This window comes from Trachemys scripta, chromosome 1 (genome assembly GCF_013100865.1).
Source record: "Trachemys scripta elegans isolate TJP31775 chromosome 1, CAS_Tse_1.0, whole genome shotgun sequence".
Taxonomy (NCBI): domain Eukaryota; kingdom Metazoa; phylum Chordata; order Testudines; family Emydidae; genus Trachemys; species Trachemys scripta.
In genome coordinates, this window is record NC_048298.1 from 322,214,865 (window position 1) to 322,229,217 (window position 14,353).

Consider the following 14,353-nt stretch of genomic DNA (forward strand, 5'->3'; position numbering starts at 1 on the left):
TTTCCCGGACATGTTCGGCTTTTTGGCAGTTCCCCCCGGACGGGGGTTTGATTACCAAAAAGCCGGACATGTCTGGGAAAAACGAGACTAAACTCAGGAAACAGAAAACTACTCATCCAGTGACCAGTATATTTGCCCTCTACCAGACTCCTGTACCCCACTGGTCTGGTGGTGTGTCCGTACTAACCTTCTGAAATATAGTTATGTAATATATCTAGTGCCTGGTACACTAGCAGCAACTTTGCCAAGTTTATGTACCGAACAGTGAACTTGTAAGCGTCAGCTTTAATACATGGCCTGACTTTGGTTCACAGCCTCTGGTTCAGGCCTCAGGTCCTGCACCAGGCCCAATATTCCAGGCTCTCCGTACTACACCTTTGATGGAGGACTGTAATGGGGTTCACTCACTGCAAGAGCTCCTCTTCCTGGCCAGGCATGGCATAGTGGCTTTCTTCCCATATGGCGGCTCCTGCCGATAGTCAATCCATGGCTGCAATGGTCTCTCTTTCCATAATTCACAGTGCTCCCTCTTTGCGATTCAGCCTTGCGGATAGATCACTTATATAATCTGCCCCCTTCCAGGGTATCAAAGTCTCACCAGACCAGATGTCTGGGTGGCACCTCCAACAGTGCTGTGTCATTTCCCAGTGACTGTTAGAGGAACTCAGGCTCCTCCTCTCCTCCCGCTTTCTTATTGTTTCCCTGGGCTTCTTCCTACCTAGGCTTCTCTGGCTTTCTTTCCCCACAACTCCTCCAGTTGATCCTGCTTCTCAGGCCAGGATCCCAGGGCTTATTCTCCCACCTGGGTTTCCCCCTCCTCCCTGCTCTCAGAGAGTGACTACAGACTCTCTCCTTGTGGCCTTCTGCTACTAAAGACTTCCTCTCTTTATATTCCTTATCCAGCTTCTCCCCCAGCTGGGCATCACCAGCCATTAGTATTCATAAATCCCATGGCCTCCCTTTAGGTGCAACTATGAAGATTAATTGGCCCCTTCTGGGGCCTCCTTAACCCCTTCAGGGCCAGTGTGGGGTGAACACTCCGTCATAATGACTTTTTTCATTTGACAAGTGGATTTTCAAAAGCACGATGTTGCTCATGTATGATGCTGTCATGCACAAACATGAAATACCCTTAATGTTGGGAGTGCCCCCTGCAGTTTATAATTCTGCAGTATTGATAGGCCACTTGTATTTAAGATTGCATTGAAACGAGGGCTTGTGTAACACACAGAATGTGGCTGAAAATAGCGTTGGTGTGATTGAATTGCAAATGCAACTATTTAATTTCTCTCCAAGGCCCCCACAATTTCTCCTACCCTCAAGTAGTATCAGGAGTGCCAGGTGGGTTGCAGAACCTCCACTCTAGTGACAAAGGGATCTATTGTTGGAACGCTTCAAGCTAATTCAAACTCCTGAAGGGAAAACAAAGTAAAAATGCTTGTGGAATATCAGCCTTTGATCCGCTTTGTGATGGCCTATAACATGCTCTACAAATTGAGAGAAGTCTGTTGATTTTGATTGCTGTTTCAGTGTCTTTTTTGTTCGTTTGTTTGTTTCCTGTAGAGGAGTGCTTAAATACCAGACTAACCTAGAGGAACACCCTCCTGGCTGCTTTCATCCTAACACAACTCTCCAAGAGGATATTCCAGTGCCAGGGATTTTTGAAGAGCCTTTTCCTGAATACGCTTCTGAGCCTTTCCCAGCAGAACCAGAACCATTTGTACAAAATAACGTTGTGAGAATTTGCACTGAGGAACCCAAGTTCCAGTCGCACTTCCCAGAGGTCTGTATGATCCAATGTTTCAGGTTTTACAGGCAATGCCAAGTCTTTCAGTCAGTCACAACCACTAATTATTACTTCTCTGGACAAGAAGTTTTAATAATGGAAAATATTATTAAAACCTTTTCAGGCATCCGTAGATTTGGTGGCATGAAACAATCTGTATTAAATTCTTAGAGCACAATACAGAATGGTGAACAGTGTACAGTGGGAAGAACAGGAGTACTTGTGGCACCTTAGAGACTAACAAATTTATTAGAGCATAAGCTTTCGTGGACTACAGCCCACTTCTACAGTGGGGAAAATTTTAGGGACCTTTGATGAGCATTTTGAGACTTTAGCTTAATTGAAACAATTAACCTCCACTTGTACTCATTTTAACCATATACATGCAAGTTTGATTACACATTACTTAGGTGTAATTGTTATCAAAATATAGATTTGGCTTCGTAGTAGAAATTAGATAATCCATGTAACTATTTCATTATTGTTGTTATTGCTGTTATTTATATTACAGTAGAGCCCAGAGTCCCGTATCAGCATTAGAGCCCCATTGTACTAAACACCATACAAAACATAAGAAGAGACAGTTCTCGCTGAAGATCTTATAAACTAAGACCATGATCCCGCAACAAACTGCTGGAAGATCCTTTTGTAGAGTGTTGCTGAAGTCAGTGGGTCTCTGTGCATGCAGAGTTTCATCAGCACAGAGCTCTTTGCTGAATTAGGGCTTAACAGAAGACAAAACACCATAGGGGGCCCTAAAACACATCAGGAAGTGAAGGGAGAGATAACTCAGTGGTTTGAGCATTGGCCTATTAAACCCAGGGTTGTGAGTTTAATCCTTGAGGGGGCCATTTAGGGATCTGGGGCAAAATCAGTACTTGGTCCTGCTAGTGAAGGCAGGGGACTCAACTCAATGACTTTTCAAGGTCCCTTCCAATTCTATGAGATAAGTATATCTCCATATATTTTTTACTGTTAGAAATTAAAGAAATATGTGAGTAATCCCTACTGGCCACCTGCATAGCCATGGTCAGTTGGCAAATCCCGTTGACATCATCTGGTTCTTATAGAGGGATTTGAAGGAGGAGAGGGCAGCGGCTTGACAGACTATAGTTAGGGAGGGTGATCCATGCAAAAGGGACTCAAGGGAAGTGTTATACGGGAGGAGGTGAAATTAGATGATCACAGTGGTCCCTTCTGGCCTTGGAATCTATGAAATGGTCCTTTTGGAGAAGAAGGCAAAGGAGTGATTGAGGCTGGTATTGTAGGCAGAGTGGAGGGGGAGATGGGATGAGATACATGAGTGAAAGTGGAAATGGGAGAGGTGGGAAAAGTCCTAAAGGTGATTACAATAAGCTTGGATTGGATGCAGTGGAGAACAGGGAGCTATTGGAAGGGTTCAGGGAGGGGGGTGACGTGTTCAGAATGATGGGCCAGGAGAGATTATTTTAGCTGCAGTGTTTGAAAAGAACCTGAGTGCAGAGGTGGGGAAGGTGGGCTGTAGAGGAGGAGGCTGCAGTAGTCTAGCTGGAAGATGATGATGCCTGGAAGACAGAGAGAGGAACGGGAGCCTGGAAATGTGATAGAAGCAGAAGCAGCATTGGAAAGCATCTTAAGGCTGGCCACATCTCCAGTATTTATTAAGGATCCTTTATATTGTTTGCTGCCCGGCTCTTGCAGAGCAGGCATAGTCCCTGGTCTTGCAAAAAGCTTCACCCCTGAAGTCAAGGGGACTCCATGCAGGTGTAAGGAGACACACTGGGAAATGCTGCTTTAGAATGGGTCCGTGTGCCTCCAGGCCAATATGTCTGGTGAACTCTTTTCAATTCTTTCAGTCGGCGCACTAATATTCAAATGGAAATGAATCTGATGCACCAGGTTTACTTGTATCACCCTGTCTCTGCTCCGTGTGTCCTTCAGGGCATCCAAACAGAGTCCGCTCTGGGAGATGAGTTAATATAATCTGTGTATTATGTTTGGCGCCAGGTGACATTATTATCTGTGTAGCCAGGGGAAGCTGGCTGGACTTAGAAGTGCCTTATGCTGTGAGAGCTACTAGGGCTAAAGAAGTCTGCTGCATTTCTAAGCTCTGTGAGCTATTAGACTTGCTAGGGCTGTAGATGCCTGTGGACCATACAAGCTCTGCAACTTGTGAGAAATGCTGGTATTTTGAGTGTGAAAATCAGAGAGGAAGGGTGGACGTGTAGCTTAGGCCCTGACTGGTACACAGCAGAGCTGGATTTAGTCCATACCTCTGCCAAGGGCTCCTTAAAGGATGTCTACACAGGTAGCGGCACCAAGCCCCCCAGCCCAGGTTGACAGCTGGGGCTTGTGGGATTCGTGCTACCATTTTACAAATAGCTGTATAGATGGCACTTTGAAGTTGTGGTGTGGGCTGGAGCTTGGGCTCTGAAGCCCCCTCCGCCCCCCAACTTCACATCCCGAGTTCCAGCCTGAGCCACAATGTCTACACAACTACTTTTAGGGCAGCAGCGTGAGCCCCGCTAGCCCAAGTCTGTTGAACCAGGCTGGGAGGCTGGCTGCCGCAGACTGTGTAGGCACACACTGTGTGACCGTGGGCAGTCACTTAATCTCCCTGTGGCCAAATCCCAGCTGTAAATTGGGACTAAGAATGCTTCCTATCTCCCACCCTTTGTCTATTTAGACTGTGAGGGTAAGATTCACAAAATTACTTAGATACCTAAACCCAAGATGTAGGCACCTAAGTCCCAGTTTGTGCTCCACTGCAATCCACGAAACTCCTGCTGAACACCATAGGCACCTAAATTCACTTGGTGGCCACGTTTTTTGCTGTAAAAGTTCCCTCAGCATCTGTGTTTCTGCCTCTGGGCACACGTACTGCTGCATCTCTCTAGATGTCCAGGTGCCTATCTCCTGCCTAAGCCCCAGAGCAATTCACAAACCAGAGAAGGTAGGCAGATGAACATCTATGTTGTGTGCCAGGCCCAGTCAATCGCTGAGCTCAGAGGCAAGTCCATACAAAACAGCTGGGGTGAAGAAGGGAAGGAGAACTTCCTTTATAACTTTGAATTTAGTGGTAAGGGTATTCGCCTGGGATGTGAGAAACCTGTGATTCAAGCTCCCCTCTGCCTGATGAGGAGAAGGGATTTGAACAGGGCTCTAGCACCTCTCAGACGAGTGCTCTAACTGCGGGGCTATGGAACATGCTGATGTGGGAATCTCTCCTATTGAAGTTGTTCCACTTTAATTAAAGAACTGAATAATTCAATATTAATTGGGCCAGAGAAAGATTTAGAATGACTCTGTAGCTTAGTGTTTAGGACAGTCACCTCCTCCATTGGGACTACTTGCAAAGTAAAGCGATGTCTACATTTATGGCGGCATGTCAGAGTACAGACATTGCACGCTCAGCTAGCATGCTGAGGCGAGTAGAGTAGTGTAGAGTGCCCGACCTGCCTGAACCCCAAGGGTATAAACTCTACACGGCTCTCACCGAGTAGTGCCTCCCGTGACTACCCTGCTATTTTTAACAGTGTAGTGTCTTACTGCCTCATTGGAGCCTTTCACGTGACATGGAGAATCACAGAACCATAAGGTTAAACGCGAGGGTTATCTAGTCTAATCCCCACATTTTGATCTACACACGGCAGTGGCACGTGTGGACACAGCCGGCTCTTCACTGCAGCCTGTAGCTATATGTGTAGTGCCTGTATTTCAGATGCCTAAGACATTAGTCAACAGGTAGACTAAACAGGTAGTCAAAGCATGGTAGAACTAGGCTGTGTAAGGAGTCATGTTATTTTGAAATCAAAAAAGAAAAATATTCCCTGGAGTAATATTTTTGTTTTTCTTCTGCAGACTTGGCTTTGGATTTCTGGACCTTTGTGCTTATATTGTGCAGAAAGGCTCTACCGCTATATTCGCAGTTATAAACCAGTCACGGTAACTTCAGTGATAAGCCATCCCTCTAATGTCCTTGAACTACGAATGAGGAAAGAAAACTTTAAAGCAAGGCCTGGTCAGGTGAGTTGACTCACAGCACATAAAACTACAGCTTCTCTTATACAAGGGTTGAGGGATGCTTTTAACTTTGAGGTATTGTTAGTAGCAGCTATGACCGAACGTTTTGAACATATCTTTTTTACCATTCATTTTTCTCTGGGTGATTTATTTCAGTACATTATTCTACACTGTCCAAGAGTGTCAGCATTAGAAAGCCATCCATTTACTCTCACAATGGTAAGAAATCCATTTACTTTGAGTTAATGCATTTTAAGTAGTTTCTTATTTATTTAGTTTTGGTGAGTGAGTGTTCTCTCTCATTCACAGTGAAAATTCCTTGCATAAGAGCTTCTGGTTCACTTAAGAGGCTACCTGTGAATATAAAGTGATGTGATTGTTATGTCTCTCAGCACTTTATGTGTATTTAATTTTGTCTACTGTTGAGAAAATGATAATAGGAACCTATTTTCTAACTTCCATTAGTGGAAAATAATAATAATAATAAAAAATCCATTCTATTTTGCTCATTCAAATATAAACAAAATAGCACTGAAAATCTTTTTGTGGAATTAGGCACAAACTTTCATTTTGTCTGGTGAAATAAACTTAAACAAAGATATTGCGTCAGTTTCTTTTAGTTTAGTCCATAAGTAAGTTCTTTTTTCAGTCTTCTACTATGTTTGTGATTTGTGAAGTTTTCCAGTGATGTAGAACCAGTGAGATGGAACAGTTGGAGAGTATGGGCCTATTTCGTCTTCTTATTATGACTGATTTACCCCGTTGTAAGTGTGAAAAGACCAGAATCAGACCCATTTCATTTAAATATTAAATATCTTTTGATTGTTCTCCCTGTATTGAAATTGACAGAAATAAAAACTAATAGAATTCATTAGTAATATTTACACAGTGCTTGCAAGATGCAAAGCACTATATAAATGCTAGTTCTTATTAAATTAGCCCACTCTCTGGAACAATCTTTTATGGCCAATGTGATGTCAGGTTCCAGAATAACAATGGCAGCTAGCATGGAATCGACCATTATAATTAAGAACATTTGTCCAGACCCTGCAGATTTTACTCTGGCAAATCTTTGAATTGACTCCTATGGGAATTTTGCCAGAGGAAAGACTGCAGAAGTGGGCTCAGTGGCATAAACTGACATAAGTTCATTCACATCAAGTTGATTAGACTAGTTGAGGATCTGGCCTGCTATTTGGAAAAGTCTATTACAGTGATGGCATCCATTGCAAGAAGCAAATCTCAAGATTGGGTGAGACAGATATAGTTTCTCATTCAATGTAAATAATTCATTTATATTCGAATACAGTGTTATGTATTTTCAGCTGAGTACAAATATCTAGTTGATAGATTAGTTTAGATCTGTAGCAGAAGAGATGGTAAAGTAACTTTCTCTTATGTACAATGCATTCTATACTAAAGTAGGGTGATATTAACAGCCTATAGGATAGGGCCATCAATGTCTATTAGCCAAGATGGTCAGGGATGCAATCCCATGTGCTGGGAGTCCCTAAGCCTGTAACTGTCAGATGTTGGGACAGAACGAGAGGGGATGGATCACTCGATAATTGCCCTGTTCTGTTCATTCGCTTGGAATCATCTGGCACTGGCCCCTGTCAGAAGACTGGACACTGGGCTAGATGGTCCATTGGTCTGACCCAGTGTGGCTGTTCTTATGTAACATAGTATATACTGCTTTAAATATTCCTTCATATTAAATTGCTATTTTGACATTAGCTCTGATTTTTATTGCCCCAAATGTATTTCAGTATCACTTTAATTACACTAGAGTAGATGCTATTACTGGGTGGTTTATTGCATAGCAAGGACTTGAAACATCTAGACTTATAATAGTTTTCTCTGTCCAGCTTAGGCAGGGGACAGTAGTTTCCAGATGTCTTTCTAGGTCATTATTCTGCCTTGGGCTGCTTCTTTGCTTAGAAAGCTTTTTTTCACTGCAGTATAATGCTAGACATGGGACGAGGCTTAAGGGTATGTAGGCAATATCTTGACTCAGTATTTTTCCCCCTGCTCCTGTCTGACCTACTTGTAGGTACCAAGCATTAATGATTTCAGTGTGAGTTTTGCCAACTTTTCTTATTCTTTTACATACTATTAATCTCTTCTTGTTGTTATTTTATAGTGTGCATGGTGCTTAATAGACAAGTAAAAGTGGTAGACCTGGGAGCTTACAATGTCAGTATTGGACATAATGCAGCGAGCAATGCCATTAGACAAAGGCTGGAGGGAAGGGGAGTATAGGCACAGAAGGAGGGCTATGCATCTTTATTGGTCCCTCTTTAAAAAACAAACAAAATAAGGTTTAATATGTTGCTGCTTGGATTAGTGCCTGGTATTAAGTAAGGCTGGGGTGGAAGCCCAATACCTGCTCCCATTGAAGCCTTTAGCAGAACTCCAACCTGTCTCTGTGTACACTACATCTCAGCCAAGTGAGGTAAATAAGATGGCATTTTGTAAAGAGGCGGAGTAATTGGTGCAATTTAATAGTCCTCTCCCTCCCCGTCCCCCCCAGTGGAAGGGGTAAGGCGTGAAACTCCTACGTGGATTTGGAGAGGCAAAATCCATATCACTACCGAGGGCTCAGAGCTGCTCCCCTGCCTACCTCTACTGTGGCTGCTATTTTACCCTCTAAGCTGGATCGGCAGTCAAAGGCTTCAGTGCCACCCTGTTGAAATCACTGGATCCATGCAGGCACTGATCCTGTGGATCTTCCTCCAGCCTGCTCCAATGACTGAAACGTTTTGCTACTTGAAAACACATTTTTCTTTTCTAATATGAAAATTCCATTCATTTTTATCCATTCTTTCATTTTGTCTTGCTCAAAATGTATAGTTTCCAGAGGGGTGGGAAAGAGGCTGCCCAGCTTCTGCAGTCCCCCTGGAGGAATCCTGCTGGTCAGCTCAGCAAATTCTTTTGGGGGCTCCCAGGTAGCTCACAATAGAATAGACGTTGCACCATCCTTGAATAGGGTACATCACCCTCCCCATTGCCTCTCAGCTACCTTGGTACAACTTTTGTCAATATGCTCTCTATTAAGCAGATTTAAGAATATTTATTTCCCTAGGTCCCTTTCAGAGCATCGAACAGTCACTCCCAAAGTGCTGTTTGGTGTGGCATTCAAAAACTCTTCTACTTGGACCCTTGTGTGCCCGATTTCCTTACTTTAGATGAGTATTTCCTATCACTTTTCAGAACAAAACCCTGGTGGAGTAAAACAAAATAAACATGGATTCTTTCCTTTATTGCAGCCTGTGTGCCAAGGCTTCTGAACTCCCACAGGGCCTTGTCCAGAGCTCATTCAGATCAATGGGAAACTTTCCACTTACTGCAAGGGGCTTTGGATCAGGCGACAGGCTTATTATGCACTTTAATAGGGGGGTTACCTAACAAGGTAACAAAAATGTTCAAGGCATTTTACTTTTTTTTGTTGGCAAGGATATTTTAAAAAAATTGTATATCACTTACTTTTAATTAGGATATGAGATGTTTCTCTCTCTGTGTTACACAGATTAATCTCGTGAGTCCTATATTTCTGTGTAAATATATATTTTTGGCCAAGATTTTCAAAAGGGGCTAGAGATTTCTGGATGCCTCCATTTTAGGGTGCCCAATTTAAAATTCCTTAAAGGGACCTGATTTTCAGAGGGCTGATGCTCAGAATACTATGAAAATCAGGCCCATTTAAGGTGTCGCAAGTTGGGAACCTCAGAATTGAGGCACCCCAAATCAGCAGTCACATCTGGAAATCGTGCCTTTAGTCCCCAGGACATCTCTCTACATGTGTTAATTGCTCAGCAGTTTCTCTGTGGTTGGGAGGGTGGAATTTATGCATTCTGTCATGCAGTTTAATGCTTAACGCCTGGAGCCATCTCTTAAGGCTCTTCAGTAATAGCAAACATCAACAATTATGTTTGTTTCCAACACAATAGTGCTGGTCCTGTAAAAGTTCAGTTTAGATTTCCAAAGCGTGGCTTTCACTCTTTTTGGTACCATCAGATCAAAATTCTCCTTCCCTTTCTTTCCTCCTTCCAAAAAAAAAAAAAAGAAGACACATTTATGGGGCTGATCCTCTCATTTACACCAGTTTTAACATGATTCAACTCCACTGTTGTCAGCAAAGTTGCTTTTGATTTTAACTACGCGAGTGAGAGGAGAATCAGGGCCAATAGTTTATATGGAGCGTTTTGTAGAAATCTTTGTCTTTTGTTTCTTTCAGTCTCAGTTCTAGATCTTCCACTCAGGGTTATTGAATTTCCTCATTTTATAGATGCTTAACCACAAAGATGATTATTTGCTAACAGCATGAAACCACAATACTAGTAATTTATGGTTGCACATGTTTCCTTTTTACCAATGAATGACTTCAGAAGAGGGATTCCTATTTAAAATATTCATTGCAATATTAGAAGAGAAGTAGCTTTTTATGTAATACATTGGCATCACTTCTTGTGTTGGCACGTGGTGCTTGGCTCTATGCCTTGAGGCATACAGCCTTACATTTTGCAAATAGAAGATACAGGGTCCTTTCATGTGGTCTCAGTTAAACCCACTAAGGAATCAAAGCAAGCCACAGTCTTTTACAAGCTACAATATGTAGCTTGGCTAATAAATAAACTTGCATCTACCCTAAATATCATTAAGTATATTGTATGGGGTAGCTGTGCTAATTTAATTATGTTGACTTTCTTGGGCCTGGTCCACACTAACCCCCCACTTCGAACTAAGGTACGCAAATTCAGCTACGATAATAACGTAGCTGAATTCGAAGTACCTTAGTTCGAACTTACCGCGGGTCCAGACGCGGCAGGCAAGCTCCCCCATCGATGCCGCGTACTCCTCTCGCCGAGCTGGAGTACTGGTGTCGACGGCGAGCACTTCCGGGATCGATCCCAGAAGATCGATTGCTTACCGCCGGACCCGGAGGTAAGTGTAGACCTACCCTTGTGGAGGTGTGATGTAGCTTATTTTTACAGGACTAAAAATATGTGCATCATTTTGGTATGTCTTCACATGGAGTGTTGACTGTGTTAAGCTTTATCCTGCACCAGGATCAGTCACTGAAAACCAAACTTCAGTTGTGGATCTGCGCTAAAGGTTGGAGTGGTTCAGATCTGAGGTTTTGATTCAGGCTATTATAGAGGTGTGAGCCAGCCACAAGGTTTGGATCAGGGCAGAACTTTCCAAAAATTTAGGGCTCCTTGGATCCCCTCTACCTTTTAGTAGTGCTCCCATCTCTAATTAGAATTCAACACTGTATTTCACAAAGAGGGGCTATTCCTTTCAGTTGTTTTGGTGTGACTTTAGTCCTGTATTGATGACCTTGCAGACTGACGTCCTCTGTTCTAGCACATACAGAAATAGAGAAAGCTCTTCAAAAATATCATGCCAGTGGGCCTCATTCGTAGCTTGGAAGCACCACCTCTGATGGAAGAGATTCCATGGCGCATTCAGTCCTTGATTTTGCTACTGAGACGGTCAAGGAGGCTGTCATATAATTGCCTATTGTGGTGGTTTTAGAGACTTGTCCATTGCGCCTGTTATGATGATCTGAATCAATTTCCGATATGTCCATCACCATGGCATCTAGGCATTATGGCAAAGCTGAATTATCACGTAAAGTGGCTTCATTATCTTCCGTTTTATGCCAGTAAAGTGTAGCTGATACTGAAACTGGTGATTCCGTTCTAAATTCAAAAAGATTGGGAGCCAAAGGGCTGTCCTCTTTAGTGTCCAACAGGGGTTTCTTAAATTTTATACTAGAGAGATTTCAGTAGTTCAGCACTTCAGCATACCAGTATATTGACACGTATTATTGTAGCCCCTAGAAGTCCCAACTGAGATTGGGACCCAACTATGCCATGTGCTGTACATATGCATAGGAAGGGACAATCCCTGCCCCCCAAAAGCCTGTAATCTACTTAGAGAAGACAGACCAAGGGAAGGACTTTACAGATGGGGAACTGAGCTGTAGAGACATTGAGTGACTTGCTCGAGGTCACAAAGGGAATCTGTGGCAGAGTTGGGAACTGAACCCTGGCCTCTGGAGTCCCTGTCTAGCGTTTAAATGGAAAGACCATAATTCTTTTCTTCATGAAGGTTATTCAAGCTGCTTATCCAGTATGCTCATTCTGCTCCTCTCTAGCATGTAGAACATCATTTAATTGGAACAGGGGGAGCAGTAACTTGATTCCTGTAGCAAGAAGGGGTACATTCCATAAGCCCTCACTTCTCTTCTTTAACTTGCTCACATCACACTGTGTCCCTCTGTTTCGCTTTGGGTCATAATGGAAGGCGAGTGAAAGGGGGAAAAGGGAAGCTTTTTATTCTTGGTTTTTTTTAAGGTACTGAAAACTGTGCAAGCACAGACCCCTCTGAGCTAGAGCTGATGCTGCTCCCTGGCTTTACACATCTCCTGGTAATGTTGAGGTAGTTCTGTTGCCCTGCTTGACAGTCCAAACCAGTACCTGGTGTCTGCTGGAGACTGTCCCTTTGGCATTGCATTTCAGATGGAGGCTCCATTCAGTTTGGGGCCAGGTCAGTTCACACGTATGGGCTTTGGGACTTCATCTGACAGTGAGAAGGCAGGACCGCTGTTGGTATTGCAGAATTTTAGTCACCACCTGTTCCTCCCCAGCATCACAGTTTCATTCTGCCATTCTCAGAGAGAACAGAAGGAGCTCTTTCCTCTCAGTCCTTTCTAGAGCGTGCTGACCTCCCATGAACAAGTTCCAATCTTAACATGGCTGAAATATCAGAGGAGACACAGAAGAAATCTACTTTCTTTGAGGCACTGAAATCCAGTGGCACTGAGGTACTGTGACATCGTATCTCTCTTGACTGTAGAGCTCTGTACTGCCATTTGCAGCAGTCATGGAGACCACAATAAATCTTAGCCCACTATTTTCAAATTCCTCAGTGAGAGAGGAACAACTGTCTGAGACCCAAGTACCTCTAGTGCACATAGGTCAATCATCATCTGTCTGTGACTTACGCATGGAGATTTCATCCTTTCTCCATCATTTCCTCGTAACCCAACTGTGACAGGTTCCCCCCGGGGTGCCACCTGGAACTGGGGTTCCAGTGTTCCCTCTGACCTACCAGCCTGGGCTCCCTCTGTCACTTTGCTGCTGTGACAAGCTGCAGACCACCCCCAGTCCTACACTCACACCAGCATTCGCACAGTCAGGGACACACCCAGCTGCAGTTACATGCAGGCTCTCTGACCAGCCACTGCATGTGAACCAACAAGAGAGAGGCTACAGCCAAGATACTCCAGCTTCCCAGCTTAGGACCCCAGAGCTGTACCGCCCTGCCCTGGTCGAAACGCCGACCAATATGAATTTATTACCCGGTTCGCCCCTCCCTCAGTGTGGAGAGGAATATGCAACAAACTTGTGTTACCCAAGCTGAGATTTCCCCCCCAAACACTTCACTCAAAGGTACACTGATTTAGATGAAGCAAAAAGAAGTTTATTAACTACAAAAAGATAGATTTTAAGTGATTATAAAGTGATAGCAAAAAGATCAAAGCAGATTACCCAGTAAATAAACAAAACCTCAAACTAAGCCTAAAATACTAGAAAGATTGGATATGAATTAGGAATTTCTCACCCTGACTGATGATACAAACAGGTTTGCAGATTCTTAAGGCACAAGCTGCACTTGCTTTGCAGCTTGGGCTCCCCACCCTGGTTCCAAGTCCTTTTCTTTCATGTGTTGTGTTGTGGGGGAGTGAAGAAAAGAGATGATGTCACTCCCTGTCTTGTATAGGTTTTCCATATGGTGGGAACCGTTTGTTTCAAATTTGGTTCCCAGACCAGTTTGTGAAAAAATACAGGTACCCCAAATGGAGGTCAGAGTCATGTGGTCTAGTCACATGCCCTTGCAGAGGCATGGCAGTCATTATTTACAAGCTGGCCGAAACATTTACAGGAAGGCTAAGCTATTGCACAGCCCATTGTCTTTGTTGATGAGCCATTAGCACTGGCTGGCTTCTTCGTTGTTGTACCTGAAAGGCTGGTGGTGGGTGTTTTCCAGAGTAAGCCCATTTGAAATACAGATCCATAGTCAATATTTATAACTTCAGATACAAAAATGATACATTCATACAAATAGGATATTCATAGTCAGCAAATCATAACTTTTCCAATGACACCTCACATGACTCATCTTGTACAAAATGCATCATAATTATGCTATAATCATATGTTAATAATATTACTATGATGAATATTGGGTATAGTGTCACACCGATTTTCTGTTGTTGGCATTAGTTGAAGCATGTGCCACCCACCATAAATCTTCCAACACTCATTTGTAGCTAACATTAAAAATCCACACACTGTTAAGATCTGAAGGCTCACTGTTAAGGCTTCTTTAGTCCAACCTACCCAGGTCAGAGTGACTCTAGCCTCTTCTCTTTCTGTGAATAACATGGTGATGCTAGCCTGTTTACTTTTTGTGAGTAGCATTTTTGTGTGGAGTGCCTTTGGACTCCAGATTACCCAGCTCCAAAGTGCTGGCCAGGGTCTCATTAGTGATTGC

At 43.3% G+C, this 14,353-nt stretch overlaps 1 protein-coding gene across 1 annotated transcript in view; it reads left to right on the plus strand.

Annotated features, from left to right (window-relative positions):
- Window positions 1-14,353, plus strand: part of NOX4 (NADPH oxidase 4) — a 139,859-nt gene that overhangs the window by 30,964 nt on the left and 94,542 nt on the right. The window contains exons 9-11 of the mRNA XM_034758988.1: window positions 1,564-1,783; window positions 5,627-5,791; window positions 5,945-6,007. Of these exons, the coding sequence (XP_034614879.1) occupies window positions 1,564-1,783; window positions 5,627-5,791; window positions 5,945-6,007 (448 nt within the window). The remainder of the gene's footprint in view (window positions 1-1,563; window positions 1,784-5,626; window positions 5,792-5,944; window positions 6,008-14,353) is intronic.